The 20,684-nt window shown below is 42.5% G+C and overlaps 1 protein-coding gene across 11 annotated transcripts in view; it reads left to right on the plus strand.

Moving 5' to 3' along the window:
- Positions 1-18,993, plus strand: part of ARID1B (AT-rich interaction domain 1B) — a 436,783-nt gene extending 417,790 nt beyond the window's left edge. For all 11 annotated transcript variants that reach the window (XM_034963130.3, XM_034963134.3, XM_034963128.3 and 8 more), the window contains 5 exons: positions 5,780-5,930; positions 8,427-8,523; positions 10,319-11,102; positions 13,594-13,724; positions 15,903-18,993. In XM_034963130.3, the coding sequence (XP_034819021.3) occupies positions 5,780-5,930; positions 8,427-8,523; positions 10,319-11,102; positions 13,594-13,724; positions 15,903-17,627 (2,888 nt within the window). In that variant the 3' untranslated portion in view covers positions 17,628-18,993. The remainder of the gene's footprint in view (positions 1-5,779; positions 5,931-8,426; positions 8,524-10,318; positions 11,103-13,593; positions 13,725-15,902) is intronic.
- The last annotated feature ends 1,691 nt before the right edge of the window (positions 18,994-20,684 follow it).

A 20,684-nucleotide genomic window follows, 5' to 3' on the forward strand; every position in this document is an offset into this window, starting at 1 on the left:
AGTGGCTGGCAGCGGTGGTAAGTAAGCACGCACTTCACGGCACCTGGCATGGTGGTGTGCTAGTGTGCGCTGGGCGCTAGCTCGTGGATTGGTAAATCAGAGTCGCTGCCCACCTTCAGGGAATCACAGACTCCCTGCCTTCTTACTTCCTGGGAGGAAGCAAAAAATAAGTTAAGCACAAATAAGCAGTTAAAGATTGTGGTTGGTGGAAGACAGGAAAGTGAAAGGAAGAAAGGATACAGATAGCAGTGGCACTGGGTGGCACGGTGGCAGAGAGGGAAAGTGATTTAGACTGAGTGGTCAGGAGGGAAGGACCCTGAGGACCTGTCATGGGGGTGGTGGCGGGAATGAGCTTGGTGTATGAGGAGGTGGTGGGTGTCCAGAGCACAGTGAGCATGGGCCCGGGGACAGGCTGAGGTCGTTGAGGCCGGCGGGGCCAAAGCCTTTCGGTGTCTGTGGGCGTATTGATGAATCTGGATTTTTCCCCAAGGTGAAAGATGTTATGCAGGGAAGTGATGTGAGTAGTTTTTTTTTTTGTGATAAATAAATAAATGACTGGCCATCTCTGGAGAATGTACTGGAAAGAGGTAAGAGTAGCTTTGGGGAGACCACTGTGAGAGTCTAGGGGGAGCTGGCCAACTGGAGCCGGACACCAGCAGCACAGAGGGTACCCGCCGGCAGAGTGTATGTCAGAGGTGCTGGTGGAGTGAACGCGGGCCCTGAGGGAGAAGCTAACCGTGACTGGGCGGGTGAAGACATAATTCCCTGCAATGCAGAGGATTGGAAAAGGACCGGGCTAGAGAGGGGAACCTGGAGTCCCTCTGGGGTGTGTCCCGGTGGTAAGGCATGGAGTGCATGGCTGGAGCTGAGCAGATGTTGGGATCGGTATGATCTTGGAGTAGTAAGTGTAGAAATGGCATCTGCAGTGATGGGATTGATGAGATCCTTGAGACAGAGAGTGCAGAAGTTTGTGACTGCCATCAGGAGACACCAGGCTGGCCCTTCCCTTGATGCCTGCCGACTCCCAAGGTTGAGGTGGCACTGAGGCTGTGACTGTCTGAGCCACTGTCCTTCAGTTCTGCCCGTGGTCTACAAGCCACAAGTGGAGACTTGATATTTTGCTCTTGCGCATTCTTCCAAGTGCATTCAAGGCCTGTGAAATTGAAGCATGATGTGTATATTATTGGAAAAAAACATATAGAAGAAATAGTGAATAATATTTTTATGGAAATACTTACTCTGGAATCCCTTAAATAATAGTACCTGTGTTGTGCTTAGATGTTGGGGTACATAAATTTCTTGATAATATTGTCTGAGTGGAGAGAAGCATAAAGCCCAAAGCCTTGGTTTTCATATGTATTATAGACCAATGAAAAAGAACAATGGAGAGTCTTTAAAATTTGAGTATAGCGCATATACCATTTAAAAATGAAATTCATAGTATTTCATGTACAACATTTCAGGTAACACTCATAAAGCAAGATCATCTATGATTTTTTTTCTTTCAAAAGTTTCAGGGCTGCTTATTCCAAGTGAGGATTTTGTAGGACATGCAGTAAATCCATAAGCTTAGAATTTCAAAAGCTTTGTGAATGTTGGGGGAGCTGTTTTTCTTAGTGGTATGAGATGCTAGACAGAACATTTCGTTAGTGCTTTTGGTGGCTTTAGACTCTGAAAATATGACAACATGGAAAAAAATAATTAGTAGTATTTAGAATTTGGCCTCAAAATGTATTGCAAACCATTCCCATATCCCACCGATACACCACATTAGACAACTATAGGTGTATTTCCCTCGTGTCCTCATGCCTAGAATTTCTTATTACAAAAATAAATTCGTGGGGGTGGAATGATTCTGGGATCCCCTTGCTAGGCCCTAGGTAGATATATGCAGATACTTCTCACCTTACAGTGGGGTTACATCAGAAGAAACCCATCCTAAATTGAAAATATTGGTAAGTTGAAAACACACTTTCACTTACGATATTTTTGATTGACAATGAGTTGATCTGGACATAACCCCATCTTAAATTGAGGAGCATACTGAATGCCTGTCGCTTTCACACCATCATAAGGTTGAGCCATCCTACTTTGGTGACTGTCTGTAATGTTGTTTTCATCAACCATGTAAATGATCCCCGGTGGCAAGTACAATCCCTAGTGTATTTCAGTTCACCTGCTGCCTTACGGTATTGATGTATTCAGTACCAAATTAAAGCAGATAAACAGAAAATCCACGGGAAACACATTTTCTAAGAGTCTTAATCCTGTTGTGTATAGTTTTCCATTCTTCAGTTTGCCTTACTCTGTCAGTAAACTTAATGGTGCTCTGATTTTTTATTTAATGACTAACTTCAGTGGAAAACATACTCTCTGTCGCTGTTGCTGCTGCTGGTGGTGTTAACCTGTAGTACAAGTAGCATGGTCAAAGAGTCTGATCTAATATTAGCCCTCAGTAGCCCTGAGGGGCCTGGCCCTGCCTGTTCACTGGCCTGCCTTCCCTGCCTTCTTACTTCCTTACTTCACTGATTGAGGCATTGATTGATTACATATAAATGAACATCATTTTATATGTTTAACAGAATAGTATATATCGAATTTCCATTATTATCTGTACACATAGCTCTACTTTTTTTAATTGAATGGATACACCCTAATGCTCTAGTAATGGGTGAGTTGTTCCATAATCTTTTCTATTATAAACAATGAAGCAGTGATTGTTGAAGTACAGTTTTTTCACATTGTAAGAATGTTTCTGCGAAATAGATTCCTAGAAGTAGAATTGTTGAATCAAAGGATATGAACTTTTTTTTAGTTTACTGAATATCTCAGCTTTTACAGTATAACAAACTACCCCCAAATCTTAGTGGCTTTAAAAACAGTAACACTTAATTATATCTCTCAGTTCTGTGGTAGACTGGGTAGTTCTTCGCTCTGTGTGTCATGTTGTCAGCTAGGATATTGAGGTGGCCGCCATCATCTGGGAGCCAGGCTGAGAGCTCTGCTGGGCTCTGATGTCTCTCAAGTGGCTGACGTCATCCCCAGGCTCTACTGGGACCTCAACTGGAGCTGTTGGCTGCAGCCTCCTCCATGGGGCCTTTCCATGTAGTTTCTTAGGTGCCCGTAACATGGCAGATGGATATCAAGAGGGAGCACTCCAAGAGGACAGGTCCCAGGAGCAAGCAGTTAAAAACTTTTGCTTGCATCTCACTTGCTGGAGCCCTCTTAGGCAATGCTAATCACATGACCAAACCCAAAGGCATCATGGGAGGGGTTTCCCAGGCTGCGAATGCTGGGAGATGCACTTCTTTGGGGGTTGCCAAAGCACAGCCTCCCATAGCAGGTAAAGCAGGTATTGGCAAAGCTTATACCAGCTTAATGTTCTCAACAAGAGCATGTGAGAGTGTGCGGGTTCTCACCCCCTTACTAAGAATGATCATTGTCCATCATTTTAACATTGGCCAATCAGATGGAAGGGGGAAGGCCTCATTACTGTTTACCTTGGATTCATTCCATTATTAGTGAACTCACACATCTTTTCTTACATTGATTGACCGTTTATTTTTCTTTTGTGAATGTTCATTTATGTGTTTGCCCATTTTTAATTTGGTTGTTGCTTTTCCTGTTGATTTTTTTAAATTTCCTTGTGTATTAGAGAAAAGCTATTTAATTATGTCACGTGATTTCTTTCTATCTCTGTTTTCACATCTACAAAATAGAAAGTAACTTCAAAACTGGTTCTACCACAGGTTGATGTGAGATCAAATAGATAAAACAGGTGAAAGCACATTGCAAAGGAAAATACTTGATGCCGGCATTGGCCCCTCTCTACCAGCCTAACAAAATGTATCTACTCATGAAATCTTAACCAGCTTTTGCTTCACATAACATAAAAGTAACTATCATAGGATGGAGAAAGGTAGCAATACTGTATAACGATGAAAATTTATATTAAAAAGCACATTGCAAAGGAAAATACTTGATGCCGGCATTGGCCCCTCTCTACCAGCCTAACAAAATGTATCTACTCATGAAATCTTAACCAGCTTTTGCTTCACATAACATAAAAGTAACTATCATAGGATGGAGAAAGGTAGCAATACTGTATAACGATGAAAATTTATATTAAAATGTTTAATTTGCCTTCAGGCTAGTTTCTGGACTGAACACAATTTCCTTCAGGCTCTGAGCTGATGCTAATTTGTATGTACTACCTACTTGTCACTCCATCCTGTGTTAGAAATAGTTGTATTTCATCCCATCTTGAGCTATTCTTAACTCCTTAATAATTTTTTTAATCCTTATTTTGGAGTGAATCAGTGGCTGAATGTTAAGGTTTTCACTTTTTTTCTTATGGGAGAAGGGAACTAACTTTGTATACATATTTTATGTCCTCCTTACAACCATTTCATGAGATAATATTACTGGCCTCATTTTATAGACAAGAAAATAGGGGCCAGGTGATGACTCATGCCTGTAATTCTAGCACCTCAAGAGGCTGAGGAAGGCAGGCAGATCACTTGAGCCCAGGAGTTCGAGGCTACAGTAAGCTACGATTTCACCACTGCAGTTGCAACATTGCACCTCTTATCACTAGGTGATACAGCGAGACCCTCTCTCTAAAAAACATAATAAAAATGTTGAAAAGAAATGAAATTAAACTCAGAGGTAACTTACCCAAGTAAGGAATGGATCTGGGCCTGTATTAGTTTTCTATGTTGTTATATAACAAGTTACCACAAACTTAGCAGCTTAAAACAACATAAATGTATGATCCTCCAGTGTCTGTGGATCAGGAATCTGGCACAGTGTGACTGGGCCTCTGCTCAGGGTCCCACAGGCTAAAATCAAGGTGTCTGCCAGCACTGTGAGCTCTTTGAAGGCTCAGGGTCCTCGTCCGAGTTTATTTAAGTCATTGGCAGAATTCAGTTCCTTGTGTTTGTGAGGCTGCAGTCCCGTTTTCTTGTTGACTGTCTTCTGCCCACCTTCCCTAACACGTGATCCCCCTCCACAGCATGCCAGTTGCTTCTTCAAGGCCAGCAGGAAAATATCTCTGACTTGCTTCCTCTCTAAGCTCTAGATCCAAAGTTAAAGGGCTACCTGGACAATCTCCCTTCTGTTTAAACTCACAATCGGCTGATTAGTAACTATAATCACATCTGTTAAGCCCCTTTTGCCATGTAACATACATAACATAATCATGGGAGTGATACCATTGTATTCATAGGTCCCACCCACACTGAAGGGGAGGGGCTCATGGAAGGTGCCCACCGGGCACGGGGTGCTGGATCTTCGGGGCCATCTTAGATTTCTGCCCCCACAGAGCACATCTTGGCTCCACAACTTATGCTCTTTCAATAGTATTATGGTCTATCATATTAAGAAAAAGTACAGGCCAGGCGCAGTGGCTCACGCCTATAATCCCAGCATGTTGCAAGGCTGAGGTGGATGGATCACCTGAGGTCAGGAGTTCAAGACCAGCCTGACCTACATGGTGAAACCCTGTCTCTACTAAAAATACAAAAATTAGCCAGGTGTGGTGGTGGATGCCTGTAATCTCAGCTACTTGGGAGGGTGAGGCAGGAGAATCGCCTGAACCCAGGAGGCAGAGGTTGCAGTGAGCCAAGATCACACCACTGCATTAGCCTGGGCGACAGAGTGAGACTCCATCTCAAAAAAAAGAAAAAGTCCAAAGACAATAGAGTTGACTAGAAGGGATGGATGGGCCTTTGACTTTCAGAAATGCCTAAATGTATGCATTTTATTTAAAATATTGCAGTGCCTGGAAGCAGCGAGCCCTTTATGACGCAAGGACAGATGCCCAACAGCAGCATGCAGGACATGTACAACCAAAGTCCCTCCGGAGCAATGTCTAACCTGGGCATGGGGCAGCGCCAGCAGTTTCCCTATGGAGCCAGTTACGACCGAAGGTGAGTATTTTTTAAGATGACAATATGATGATTTACTAGAAACCGTGCTTTCCTCACACACACATTTCTGAGCCCTGGCAGCTGAGCCACTGATGACAATATACAGTGTCCCCTTTCCTGTGAAAGTAAAGAGGCAATGGCTGCTGGTCACCAGGTGAGTGTCAGGTGGCTGCCCTCAGTAGATGGCTATTCAGGACCAGGGAGAAGGACCTTGGCCTCGGTAGGAGTCTTCTTCCCGAAGTCAAGAGCCAGGGCCGCCACAAGTCACGCTGGCACCCGGCACCAGCACCCAGCTTCCTTCTGAGGGACTGCCAGCTGCACACTCCAGACATGGCTCGCCTGGAGCTCCTGGATGCCTGGGCCTCCACAGCACCCGCTCCTCTCCCTCCCTCCTTTCTGTCTGGGGGAAAGGCCTGTGCAGTGGTAGCCACACTGGGCTTTCAGCATTCTGGAAAGGTCTTCCAGGCAGTGCTTTTCCCCTGTGAATATTTTAAACAGAGGGACAATACTTTGCTCTTTAATAAACATCTCTCGAAAACCCACAGCACAGGCCTCACTGCAGCCTCGCTTAAGGAAGTCATCTTGAAATGACTGAAAATGGCAAGTTAAACTTGCAAGTTAAAATGGCAAGTTCAGCTGCAGGACTGATGATGCAGAGTGATTTGTAATTAGATAGGAGGAAAAGTTATTGAAATGGCTCTGAAAGGTAACCTGAAAACTGCTTCCTAAGATGATGGCATAGGGTAGGCTTCTTTTTGTGAAGAAAGTCCCTTGCCTGGGCCCTGACTTCAATACTCATTGTCACAAAAACCCCTTCCCCTTGTTGGGTATGTTCTCTACCTCCTAGTAAGAGACATGATGATAAGCAAGGTTTTCATATAATATTTCAGATTTTTAAAGAAAAAAGATAGAGGCATAATAGAAGGGCTTTTCCCTCCCCGGAGCCACAGTGTGTGCCACAGGGTGGAGCTGACTTTGGGATCGCGGCCTTCGGAAGCTGCGTGTGCTGTTATACCGGGGACCGGCTGGGCCAGAGCCGCTCACCTTTCATCAGCCCACATGCTGGGGTCACAGGGATGGGTCAGTGGGAAAGCTTCCTCGGTGTAATACAAAGGAGAAAAAGGTTGAAAAATCACGGCTTTACCAAATGAGGTTTCTTTATGGTATTGTCTGTGAGCCTTGTTCTTGAGCGTCCATCCCATGTTTAAGGAGACACGGTGCTTTCTCCTAGGGACCTAGGAATTTACTCTTCTAATTCTTAACCCGGCCAGAATACGGCCAATATTTACTTGTGATATATTCGTTAATCAGTTAACCATAAGGTAACGTTTAGTGTGCTGAATCAAGGATTTCAATTAGGTTTGTTTTGTTTCTGAGGGTCCAGGAGAAGCTACAGATTTTTTTTTGCGGGGGGTAGCTGGCAAGATTAGAAGAAGAACAATTATCTGGGCTCTACCACATTAAAGAGAGGTTTACCTCATTGTTAAGTTTTCTCTTCTGAAAAATGTTGCTTGTTATGCAACTTAAATTTTACCCATGTCAATTACATTTCTTTCCTCCTATCTCTGCACTTCCTTCTTAGATATCAAAGTAGTTATCAAAAGTTCCCATGTCTGTGTCACATGTGATAGTCTAAAAATTCACTTATTTGTTTTTATTATTCTCATTCCTTGATCAGCTTAGGAATATATTCAGTCCATTGTTCCCTTTCTTACAAGATTTACTATATTAAACCAATGTGTTTTTCAAAGTTCCAAATCTATTGTCTTTTAAAACATGCTATTTTTTATGGTATTTATAATTTCTTAATATACTAGTAGTTGAAAAATGAAAGTATTATTCATTTCCATTTTAAGATGTAATAGGTGTACATTTAAATCATCCCTGTTATTCTTTTCTGGAGCCTTTTAGGGCATAGGACTGTGAAATTCTGAGCATTTGTATTTATATAATGATTAGCTAACATTTGAATTAAATTTGAAGTATAGCTTTTAAAAATTAAACATTTTCCATTCATATTGAGAATGTGCAAAGTACAAACATTTTGATGTTCTGATACTTGTAGGAACATTGCCTTTGAGTCTTAAGTTCTTCTCGCTGTTTCTTGCTTCCCTTAATGCCTGTCATCACAGCACATTGTACGACACTGCCTAAGGTACACGTCAGTGGACAGGCGGGGCTGCGGCCTCCAAGCAGAGGCCAGAGGCTCTGACAAGTGCTTACAGGGTGCCTGCCTGCTCAACCGGTATTCCTCTGACACCTATTAGCCAACAGCCCGAACTAGGAGCTTGGCACCATTCCCAAAATGGGTGTTCCCATCCCTGGTGCTAACAGTTGGCGTGCAGCTGCCTCTCAGAGGGCCTTTGTCGGAGGGGTGTGCGGTGAAAGCCACACAGAGCTGCTTGAAGGAGTCAGGGTTCCAGAAATGGATTGTTTATTTCTCTGTTTGCCTGAAGCTTTTTCTCAGTTAAGTTTTCTTTGAATGCCTCGTTCCAGGCATGAACCTTATGGGCAGCAGTATCCAGGCCAAGGCCCTCCCTCGGGACAGCCGCCGTATGGAGGGCACCAGCCCGGCCTGTACCCACAGCAGCCGGTGAGTTGGCAAGTGGGCGTGGGGTGCTGTGTTTTCTGGTTCTCTCCTGGAGGCTAAAACTCAAACTTGTCTTACTTCTGAAGATTTTCAGACGTCTAACAAAAATGATTAGTGTTTGTTGAGCATTCAGGATATAGTTAATGCCAGAAAGTACTCCTGGGATGTTGAAGTCAGCAAATTAAAAATAACTCTTGATACACGGTTTCTTGAAACAAATATAACCTGTAATAAGAAGTTGAGTGTATTCATCCTTGTAAATAATAAGCCCAAGCTAGAATTAGTATATTTTAAACATGTATCTATTGTGCATACTGTTGTATCAGAAGCCATTTTAGAACAGAAATTTGTCAATGCTTTAAGGAGAATGTGTAGAAAAGCAACTTAAAATATTGTATACTAATAGTGAAAGTGAATTGGCTTATTTAAAAATGAGATAAGATGCTAATGATACTTATTTTGAATAAGTAGGACAGGTTTTTGCTGGTTCACAGGTGACCATTGCAGCTCAGAGATGCTAAGTTACGCAGGATCTCCCCCTTACAGTGACCAGTGCCACTGCAGGAACCGCCCTTCGTGGTGTGGCTTTCCAGACATACAGGACTTTGCTGTTTTTAAACAACTTTTCAGATCTGAGAACTCTTGCAAAAAATAAAAATTTTGAAAACTATATATATGTTACATAATTATAATAATTATATATAATAATATGTATATCATTTTTCATTTATTTAATTTTGCTGGAGCATATAGGCACAGTGAATTGCTTTTTTTCTTTTTTTGAGATGGAGTCTCGCTCTGTCTGGAATCCAGTGGCGCAATCTCGGCTCACTGCAACCTCTGCCTCCTGGGCTCAAGTGATTCTCCTGCCTCAGCCTCCCAAGCAGCTGGGACTACAGGCACCCACCACCATGCCCAGCTAATTTTTGTATTTTTAGTATAAGAGACGGGGTTTCACCATGTTGGCCAGGCTGGTCTTGAACTCCTGACCTCAGGTGATCCTCCTGCCTCAGCCTCCCAAAGTGCTGGGATTACAGGCGTGAGTCACTGCGCCTGGCCAGTGAATTGCATTATTAAACCAACTGATCTTAAACAGTTTTCAAGTAAAGTGGAAAACATCAGCATCTCACTGCCTCCCATCAGAGTCCCACCTACCCCGATTAAGCACTGGTCCCGGAGCATCCTGGGAAGCAAGCTTAATAACAGGTGTGGTCCCAGCCCTGTCCTCAGTGCTGGGACCAGTGGGGCTTTGGGGGAGCCGCACCTGACCAGGCCAGAAGTCAGGGCAGGAGCCGTGGGATGGATGTTGGGTGACACGGGCCAGTCTGGGGAGCCGAGTCCTGTTCGGAGGCTTTTCTGTAAAATGAGGCCCAAGAAAACCTTTTACCCCAAGACCCTTTCAGGCCGGCCCCTGGATGCTGGCTTTCCTGTGAGAGGGTCCTTCTGCCTCCTGCTGTGGTCCTAGTGCAGCTCCCAGCCCGGGAGCCGTCTGCCTCTGTGGGAGTTGAACGCTGGCTGTCCCGGTGGCACAGCCTAAGGAGAGGAGGCTTTTTTTTTTTCCACAGGAAGTTTCAAACACGTGAAAAGAAACTTTGGATGCTCTCTCCTGAGTGTGTGACATGGTGTATATAATACTGAAATATTGAACATAAATTGTTAGTTCTCTGTTGTTGTAGGAGCTTCCCATATTCATTTTGAAATGAACATTCTAGCAGGTAATAACTATTTTGCATAATTTCAGTGTGTGATTATACCTGTAAGAGCACATCAGGATGATTTGTCTTTCTGTGAATTCCAGAATTACAAACGCCATATGGACGGCATGTACGGGCCCCCAGCCAAGCGCCACGAGGGCGACATGTACAACATGCAGTACAGCAGCCAGCAGCAGGAGATGTACAACCAGTACGGAGGCTCCTACTCGGGCCCGGACCGCAGGCCCATCCAGGGCCAGTACCCGTATCCCTACAGCAGGGAGAGGATGCAGGGCCCGGGGCAGATCCAGACACACGGAATCCCGCCTCAGATGATGGGCGGCCCGCTGCAGTCGTCCTCCAGTGAGGGGCCTCAGCAGAATATGTGGGCAGCACGCAATGATATGCCTTATCCCTACCAGAACAGGCAGGGCCCTGGCGGCCCTACACAGGCGCCCCCTTACCCAGGCATGAACCGCACGGACGATATGATGGTACCCGATCAGAGGATAAATCATGAGAGCCAGTGGCCTTCTCACGTCAGCCAGCGTCAGCCTTATATGTCGTCCTCAGCCTCCATGCAGCCCATCACACGCCCACCACAGCCGTCCTACCAGACGCCACCGTCACTGCCAAATCACATCTCCAGGGCGCCCAGCCCAGCGTCCTTCCAGCGCTCCCTGGAGAACCGCATGTCTCCAAGCAAGTCTCCCTTTCTGCCGTCTATGAAGATGCAGAAGGTCATGCCCACGGTCCCCACATCCCAGGTCACCGGGCCACCACCCCAACCACCCCCAATCAGAAGGGAGATCACCTTTCCTCCTGGCTCAGTAGAAGCATCACAACCAGTCTTGAAACAAAGGCGAAAGATTACCTCCAAAGATATCGGTAAGAATTCGAAAGCTTTCATTCTGAAATGAATTCCAGTTGCAGTGTAGAATTTTAATTTTAGTAAAGATGCTGTTCCTGTTAATCTTAAAGGGATGAAAAAATTATGACTAGAAATTATCAAGATGCGTTTTTATATAGGAGTAATATAGTTGGAGGCTGCTAATCTGAATTAAGAAATAGTGCCAGAAAGATTGGCCGGGCGCGGTAGCTCATGCCTGTAATACCAGCACTTTGGGAGGCCGAGGCGGGCAGATCACGAGGTCACGAGATCGAGACCATCCTGGATAACACGGTGAAATAAAATGGTAGTTTTACGTGTGAATGTTATTTGTGTGAAAGATTAGAGCTTCAAGTAAGAGATCAGGGAATCCTGAGTGGTTATATGCTGTATTTTGGGCTTAAAGATTTGAACTTAACCAAGCCACTTAATCACTACAATACGTGCCTAACAGACCCCCCCATGAGGCTAATGAAATGCTAAAGGTGACCTGAGAAAATCTGAAGGCAAGCCACTCTGTAATTTGGTGACAACATACAGTGAATTTCCGTGGGAAAAAGTTAAAGCTTGTATGTAATATGTAGATTGATAGATGGTATGACATAAAGAATATGCTATGCTGTGATATATAGAACTGATATCATCCAATGCACTGGTAGACTTGGGCCAAGAACCATGTCAGTCGAATGCTGATGTTGCTTGTTTATCCTCTGTGGGATGTTCTGAATACTAATCAGACGTCTGGACTATCTGGAAGTACACACTGGGTTTCTGCATTATTTTTGAAGTACTTTTAACACAGGAAGGAAGATAATAGATCTGAGTTATATTAGGAAAAATTACTCAAAAAATCTCAAGAACAAATTGACTTAAAATCTTTTTCAGTGATTAGAAAATTAAAGATATTAATAATTTGAAAGACATCAATCATTGGACATTAAGGAGATGTAGATTGAGAGACCAGGGCAGGAGAATCACTTGAGCTCAGGAATTCGAGACCACCCTTGGACAACCTACAAAACCTCGTCTCTACTAAAAGGAAAAAGAATTAGCCAAAAGTGAGATTCGTTTCTGTAGTCCCAGCTATTCAGGAGGCTGAGGTAGGAGGATCACTTGAGCCCAGGAGATCAAGGCTTCAGCAGTGATTGTGCCACTGTATACACACACACACACACATATTCCTTTATATATATCCCTTTATATATACATACATCTATCCATTTATATATAATGCGTGTGTATCTATATCCCTTTATATATATATAGATAGATAGATATAAATATAGATATATAGATATATGGAGAATATGTGTGTGTGTGTGTGTGTATATATATATGGGGTTGCAGAGGGAGAGAAGGAGACACAGACACTGAGCACCATTTTATATATAGAAATATATATACACACACACACGTGTATTGTGTGTTTATGTGTGTATATGTATGTTTAAATAAATACATCTAAATTTTCTAAAGATCTCCCAGTGCGGGTTATATAGCATTTGTCTTCAACCTAGGGAAATTTGTATGTTTATTTTTTAAAGTAATTTTGATTTTTTTATTGTAAAAACAGTATGTAGCTATCTCAGAAAATTTTAAAACAGATAAAATAAAAGTGGAAAAGCCACTGTGTCTCCCCCTTGTGCAATGATTCTTGGTGCCTGGAGAATGCCCTCAGCCTCCAGGCAGCTCCGGGGATCTGGCCGAGCTGGGTCTCTGCCCTCTCGGGCTGGTGCCCTGCACTGATGCCACAGCTCCTGGGAAATTCCAATGCCTGTTGAGTCTGTTTTCGCAGCCCCATCTCATGGCAAATCTTCCAAACTTTCTACCTGATCATTTTGTTTCCTTCAGTAGCAGGAATAGGGAAAACAACAAATTACTTCCCATTCTTTGGCTCCAGCCATACTCCTGAGAAATCTGAGCCATCGAAGTGCTAATATTTATCACAGCATGTTCTGAGGGCAGGAGCACAGGACTAGAGGAAAGCAGCCTGGGAAGCCAAGGCCGTGTGTCTGAGGAGGCTGTCTTGGAGTTAAATTTTGCTTCCATGTTCTGCATACTTGGCGGCCTTCCAGGACGCCACCTTGAGACACTCGTGAGTGGTGAAGCCAAAAGAAGACAAATACCACTTTTGGGTTTGACTCATTTATTAAAAGCTCTGATACCACATTGCAGACTCTGTAGGGTGGCTGAAAGAAATAACCCGGCCATGAGAAAGGACCATCTGTGCTCAACCACTCCACCTCCAGAAGCACTTTCAGCCCCTGCGTGACCAACAAAGCGAGATCTGAAACCACAAAAGTTTCTCGTTACAGCTATGGCCTCCATTTAAAATCGGAAATGATCACGCTTAACTGTCCTTGAGAGCATTTGTTTAAAGTCAATATTTAACTTAACACTCCACTTATTTTTTCTTACTCTTTCGTTAACTTTCGTTCTTTCACGCATAGAGTCAACATTCATGATATCCTTGTTCTTCCCCATCTTCAGTTACTCCTGAGGCGTGGCGTGTGATGATGTCCCTTAAATCAGGTCTTTTGGCTGAGAGTACGTGGGCTTTGGACACTATTAATATTCTTCTGTATGATGACAGCACTGTTGCTACTTTCAATCTCTCCCAGGTAAGCCAGCGTAGTCCAACTAACAACCAAATTAGGATAGGAGAGCATCAGGCCATGCACATTTGTGCTTGAACTAATGCCTGAGTTGATGAGCACTGACCATCCAACACTGTTAATCACTGCAGTTGTTATCAACCAGCCTTAATCAATGTAGAGTTATCTGGGATAATATTCATTGTAGTCTTTAGTGTGTGTACACACACATACCTCTATTTCTTATGAGAGAACAGTGACTGTGTGTGTAAGTGTATATGGGATAGATGACAGTAGTAACATTAAATTGTTCAGAATGAATATTAGCTAGCTGGCCAATAGGAAGTAATCAAAATGTAACATTAAGTTGTGACTGGAGTCAGCATTGGAAACACAGTTGGTTGCAATGGGACATAACCCTGCTTTCCAGGAGGACTTGACATCTTCTTTTCATTAAAAAGATATTCAAGATTTAGAAATTTTATATTCTATACATTTATAGAATGTATAAATATATATAGAAGGAGAGAGAACAGTTTAATGAACCCCCATGTACCTGTCAGTCCGCTAAAATAGTTATGAACTCATGGCTAAACTTACTTCTTAGTCTATGCTCTCTCATTTCTGCCTCTCTCCAGGTTATTTTGAAGCAGTCATGTAAAAGCCTACTACTTTTAATGAGCTTAAACCCCTCCTTTGTTCAGAGGTAGGCTTCAGGTAGCTTCCAGCATAATAGCTAGAAGAGAGGAGCACTGAAGTTTGGGGAAAATGCCCGAGTCCACTGGGCTATAGACTTTTAAAGAAATATTTAGAAATAAAAAATGGAAAAAGGTCATTTTCCCTATAGTATACAAACAGCTCTCTACTTTGAGTGCAAAAACTAAAACACTTAATTTCCTTGCTTCTAAGGAAATAAGACCAGAATCTTCTACTTCTTTCTTCTCTCATTTAAGCCCTCATTATCAGCTTAGAAAGGCAATTTTTCAATTGCTAGAAAGTTTATTAATAAGGTCATAAACATTGTACGAGTTCTGTGTTAACAGAAAATAAGTATTTAAAAACTGTATACTGCATTTGCTAGAGTAATGCGCTTTCATCCTTATGTTAGGTGAACTGTTGTTGATCACATATTTGCATAACCAGAGTTGCTTTATTAACTTTCCCTTTTCCCCTGGAAAAAAAAGGGAAAATGCCCTTGGAACATTGTGCCTTCAGCACACTAAAAGCAATTCTTTCTAGTTGGTGCTGGGGGCTTCCCCTGACTTCTTAAAAATTGTTCCAACTCTACTTTCAAGAAACTGACAGTAGGATATGAAGGTATAGCTGATTTCCAGAACATCTGCCGGGAAAGAATCCTTGTTAGAATCCTTGTTACTTACTCTTTAGAGTTCCTAAACATGGTGGGGGGTGTTGGGAGAGAGGGCAGTTGCTAATCGTGAAGTGTATTGGTTTTTTCTTGATACAAACAGTTGCTTAAAGGAAACCAAACTTGTTCTTGTAGTCAGTGGTTCTCTCATAGTGGTTTTTGTCTTTCAGCTAGAGTCATAAATAACTGAAATGTAAAATTGCATTTTATGAAACATTCTAATTTATTTATCATAGGCTAAATTGATTTGTTTTTAATTTTCAGTGTTCATGAGCTACCACATTGCTGAAATTATCTTCTCCAAAAGATATATAGAGAACATAAATTAGGGTGACCTATGGTACCTGAGACAAAAATAACCATAAAATCCTAAGAATAACAACCATAAAAATCCCGGCAAGCAAGTCTCAGATAAATAATAGAAGAGAACAGAGTCACTTTGGGCAAAAGAGTCTATAAAATCCGTGTTCCCACTCTTCTAATAATGAGTACATTGTCTCTAAATCAGGAACAGAAAGGTAAAGAACAGCAAGGCACTCCCTCAGTGATAAGATTAGAGATGTGAGAATAAAAAGTAAGTTTTCGTGTAGATAGTCTAAGCAAGGAAGCAGCAAATAAGGAACATGCTAAACGTCGGTTTAGTTTATACTGTAAAATTCAGGAAGTTCACTGGACCTGAAGGGTAGTTTATCTTTCATGGTCCAGCCAAAAAGGGAGACAAACGTGTGACAATGATGGAAAGGTATTGACGGGTCTCAGGATCTTTACCCTCCTCGGTCATATCTGATGTCATGACATTGTACCTGTTCTTTCTTTCTTCTCCTCCTCCTCCTCTCCAGTTGTCTGGATTTCTCGAACTTTTAGTCGAGTACTTTAGAAAATGCCTGATTGACATTTTTGGAATTCTTATGGAATATGAAGTGGGAGACCCCAGCCAAAAAGCACTTGACCACAACGCAGCAAGGAAGGATGACAGCCAGTCCTTGGCGGACGATTCTGGGAAAGAGGAGGAAGATGCTGAATGTATTGATGACGACGAGGAAGACGAGGAGGATGAGGAGGAAGACAGCGAGAAGACAGAAAGCGATGAAAAGAGCAGCATCGCTCTGACTGCCCCGGACGCCGCTGCAGACCCAAAGGAGAAGCCCAAGCAAGCCAGTAAGTTCGACAAGCTGCCAATAAAGATAGTCAAAAAGAACAACCTGTTTGTTGTTGACCGATCTGACAAGTTGGGGCGTGTGCAGGAGTTCAATAGTGGCCTTCTGCACTGGCAGCTCGGCGGGGGCGACACCACCGAGCACATTCAGACTCACTTTGAGAGCAAGATGCAAATTCCTCCTCGCAGGCGCCCACCTCCCCCCTTAAGCTCCGCAGGTAGAAAGAAAGAGCAAGAAGGCAAAGGCGACTCTGAAGAGCAGCAAGAGAAAAGCATCATAGCAACCATCGATGACGTCCTCTCTGCTCGGCCAGGGGCATTGCCTGAAGACGCAAACCCTGGGCCCCAGACCGAAAGCAGTAAGTTTCCCTTTGGTATCCAGCAAGCCAAAAGTCACCGGAACATCAAGCTGCTGGAGGACGAGCCCAGGAGCCGAGACGAGACTCCTCTGTGTACCATCGCGCACTGGCAGGACTCGCTGGCTAAGCGATGCATCTGTGTGTCCAATATTGTCCGTAGCTTGTCATTCGTGCCTGGCAATGATGCCGAAATGTCCAAACATCCAGGCCTGGTGCTGATCCTGGGGAAGCTGATTCTTCTTCACCACGAGCATCCAGAGAGAAAGCGAGCACCGCAGACCTATGAGAAAGAGGAGGATGAGGACAAGGGGGTGGCCTGCAGCAAAGATGAGTGGTGGTGGGACTGCCTCGAGGTCTTGAGGGATAACACGTTGGTCACGTTGGCCAACATTTCCGGGCAGCTAGACTTGTCTGCTTACACGGAAAGCATCTGCTTGCCAATTTTGGATGGCTTGCTGCACTGGATGGTGTGCCCGTCTGCAGAGGCACAAGATCCCTTTCCAACTGTGGGACCCAACTCGGTCCTGTCGCCTCAGAGACTTGTGCTGGAGACCCTCTGTAAACTCAGTATCCAGGACAATAATGTGGACCTGATCTTGGCCACTCCTCCATTTAGTCGTCAGGAGAAATTCTATGCTACATTAGTTAGGTACGTTGGGGATCGCAAAAACCCAGTCTGTCGAGAAATGTCCATGGCGCTTTTATCGAACCTTGCCCAAGGGGACGCACTAGCAGCAAGGGCCATAGCTGTGCAGAAAGGAAGCATTGGAAACTTGATAAGCTTCCTAGAGGATGGGGTCACGATGGCCCAGTACCAGCAGAGCCAGCACAACCTCATGCACATGCAGCCCCCGCCCCTGGAACCACCTAGCGTAGACATGATGTGCAGGGCGGCCAAGGCTTTGCTAGCCATGGCCAGAGTGGACGAAAACCGCTCAGAATTCCTTTTGCACGAGGGCCGGTTGCTGGATATCTCGATATCAGCTGTCCTGAACTCTCTGGTTGCATCTGTCATCTGTGATGTACTGTTTCAGATTGGGCAGTTATGACATAAGTGAGAAGGCAAGCATGTGTGAGTGAAGATTAGAGGGTCACATATAACTGGCTGTTTTCTGTTCTTGTTTATCCAGCGTAGGAAGAAGGAAAAGAAAATCTTTGCTCCTCTGCCCCATTCACTATTTACCAATTGGGAATTAAAGAAATAATTAATTTGAACAGTTATGAAATTAATATTTGCTGTCTGTGTGTATAAGTACATCCTTTGGGGGTTTTTTTTTCTTTTTTTTTTTAACCAAAGTTGCTGTCTGGTGCATTCAAAGGTCACTTTTTGTTCTTCACAGATCTTTTTAATGTTCTTTCCCATGTTGTATTGCATTTTTGGGGGAAGCAAATTGACTTTAAAGAAAAAAGTTGTGGCAAAAGATGCTAAGATGCGAAAATTTCACCACACTGAGTCAAAAAGGTGAAAAATTATCCATTTCCTATGCGTTTTACTCCTCAGAGAATGAAAAAAACTGCATCCCATCACCCAAAGTTCTGCGCAATAGAAATTTCTACAGATACAGGTATAGGGGCTCAAGGAGGTATGTCGGTCAGTAGTCAAAACTAGGAAATGATACTGGTTTCTCCACAGGAATACGGTTCCATTAGGCTGGGAGCAAAAACAATGTTTTTTAAGATTGAGAATACATACCTGACAACGATCCGGAAACTGCTCCTCACCACTCCCGTCATGCCTGCTGTCGGCGTTTGACCTTCCACGTGACAGTTCTTCACAATTCCTTTCATCATTTTTTAAATATTTTTTTTACTGCCTATGGGCTGTGATGTATATAGAAGTTGTACATTAAACATACCCTCATTTTTTTCTTTTCTTTTTTTTTTTTTTTTAGTACAAAGTTTTAGTTTCTTTTTCATGATGTGGTAACTACGAAGTGATGGTAGATTTAAATAATTTTTTATTTTTATTTTATATATTTTTTCATTAGGGCCATATCTCCAAAAAAAGAAAGAAAAAATACAAAAAACAAAAACAAAAAAAAAAGAGGGTAATGTACAAGTTTCTGTATGTATAAAGTCATGCTCGATTTCAGGAGAGCAGCTGATCACAATTTGCTTCATGAATCAAGGTGTGGAAATGGTTGTATATGGATTGATTTAGAAAATGGTTACCAGTACAGACAAAAAAGAGAAAATGAAAAAAAATACAACTAAAAGGAAGAAACACAACTTCAAAGATTTTTCAGTGACGAGAATCCACATTTGTATTTCAAGATAATGTAGTTTAAAAAAAAAAAAGAAAAAATCTTGATGTAAATTCCTCCTTTTCCTCTGGCTTAATGAATATCATTTATTCAGTATAAAATCTTTATATGTTCCACATGTTAAGAATAAATGTACATTAAATCTTGTTAAGCACTGTGATGGGTGTTCTTGAATACTGTTCTAGTTTCCTTAAAGTGGTTTCCTAGTAATCAAGTTATTTACAAGAAATAGGGGAATGCAGCAGTGTATTCACATTATAAAACCCTACATTTGGAAGAGACCTTTAGGGGCTACCTACTTTAGAGTGGGGAGCAACAGTTTGATTTTCTCAAATTACTTAGCTAATTAGTCTTTCTTTGAAGCAATTAACTCTAACGACATTGAGGTATGATCATTTTCAGTATTTATGGGAGGTGGCTGCCGACCCACTTGAGGTGAGATCTCAGAAGCTTAACTGGCCTGAAAATGTAACATTCTGCCTTTTACTAACTCCATCTTAGTTTAATCAAAGTTCAATCTATTCCTTGTTTCTTCTGTGTGCCTCAAAGTTATTTTGCATTTAGTTTACTCCACCGTGTATAATATTTATACTGTGCAATGTTAAAAAAGAATCTGTTATATTGTATGTGGTGTACATAGTGCAAAGTGATGATTTCTATTTCAGGGCATATTATGGTTCTCAAATTCCTTCCTACCTGGTGCACAGTAGCTTTTTAATACTAGTCACTTCTAATTTAAACTTTCTCTTCCTGGGTCACTGACTGTTACTGTGTAATAATCAATTTCTTTGAAACTGCTGCATAATCATGCTGTTAGTGGACCTCTACCTCTTCTCTTCCCTCTCCCAATCACAGTATACTCAGAATCCCCAGCCCCTCGCATACATTGTGTCGGTTCACATTACTCACAGTAATATATGGAAGAGTTAGACAAGAACATGCAGTTACAGTCATTGTGAGACGTGACTCTCCAGTGTCACGAGGAAAAAAATCATCTTTTCTGCAAACAGTCTCTCATCTGTCAACTCCCACATTACTGAGTCAAACAGTCTTCTTACATAACAATGCAACCAAATATATGTTGAATTAAAGACCCATTTATAATTCTGCTTTAAATACATCTGCTTGCTAAGAACAGATTTCAGTGCTCCAAGCTTCAAATATGGAGATTTGTAAGAGGGAATTCAATATTATTCTAATTTCTCTCTTACAGAGTACAAATAAAAGGTGTATACAAACTCCGAACATATCCAGCATTCCAATTCCTTTGTCAATCAGAAGAGTAAAATAATTAACAAGAGACTGTTGTTACGGTTTGCATTGTAACCGATACGCAGAGTCTGACCGTTGGGCAACAAGTTTTTCTCTCCTGATGCGCAACACAGTCTCTAGAGACCAATCCAGGAAGACTTTAGCCTCCTTTCCATATTCTCACCCCTGAATCAAGATTTACAGAAGCCCACGAAGAATTTACAGCCTGCTTGAGATCATCTTGCCTATAAACTGAGTTATTGCTTTGTCCTAAAAATTAGTTGGTTTTTTTTTCTATGAGGCTTTTCAGAAATTTACAGGATGCCCAGACTTTAAATGTGTACCAAAAAAAAAAAAAAAAAAAAGATAAAAAATAAAGGTGCAAAGAAAGTTTAGTATTTTGGAATGGTGCTATAAAGTTGAATCTGTTGGTATTTGAGTGGATTTTTTTAATGTCACATAAGAGATACTGGGCGGCGTCTGCTCAGCAATAGCTATTCACAGTGTTTTGTTCGAGGAAGAGAATGATATAGAAGCATGTTTTACTGATGAAGGTGGCCTGTTCAAAGACTAGTTAAGCTGTTTTTTCAG

Source organism: Pan paniscus, chromosome 5, assembly GCF_029289425.2.
Source record: "Pan paniscus chromosome 5, NHGRI_mPanPan1-v2.0_pri, whole genome shotgun sequence".
Taxonomy (NCBI): Eukaryota; Metazoa; Chordata; class Mammalia; order Primates; family Hominidae; genus Pan; species Pan paniscus.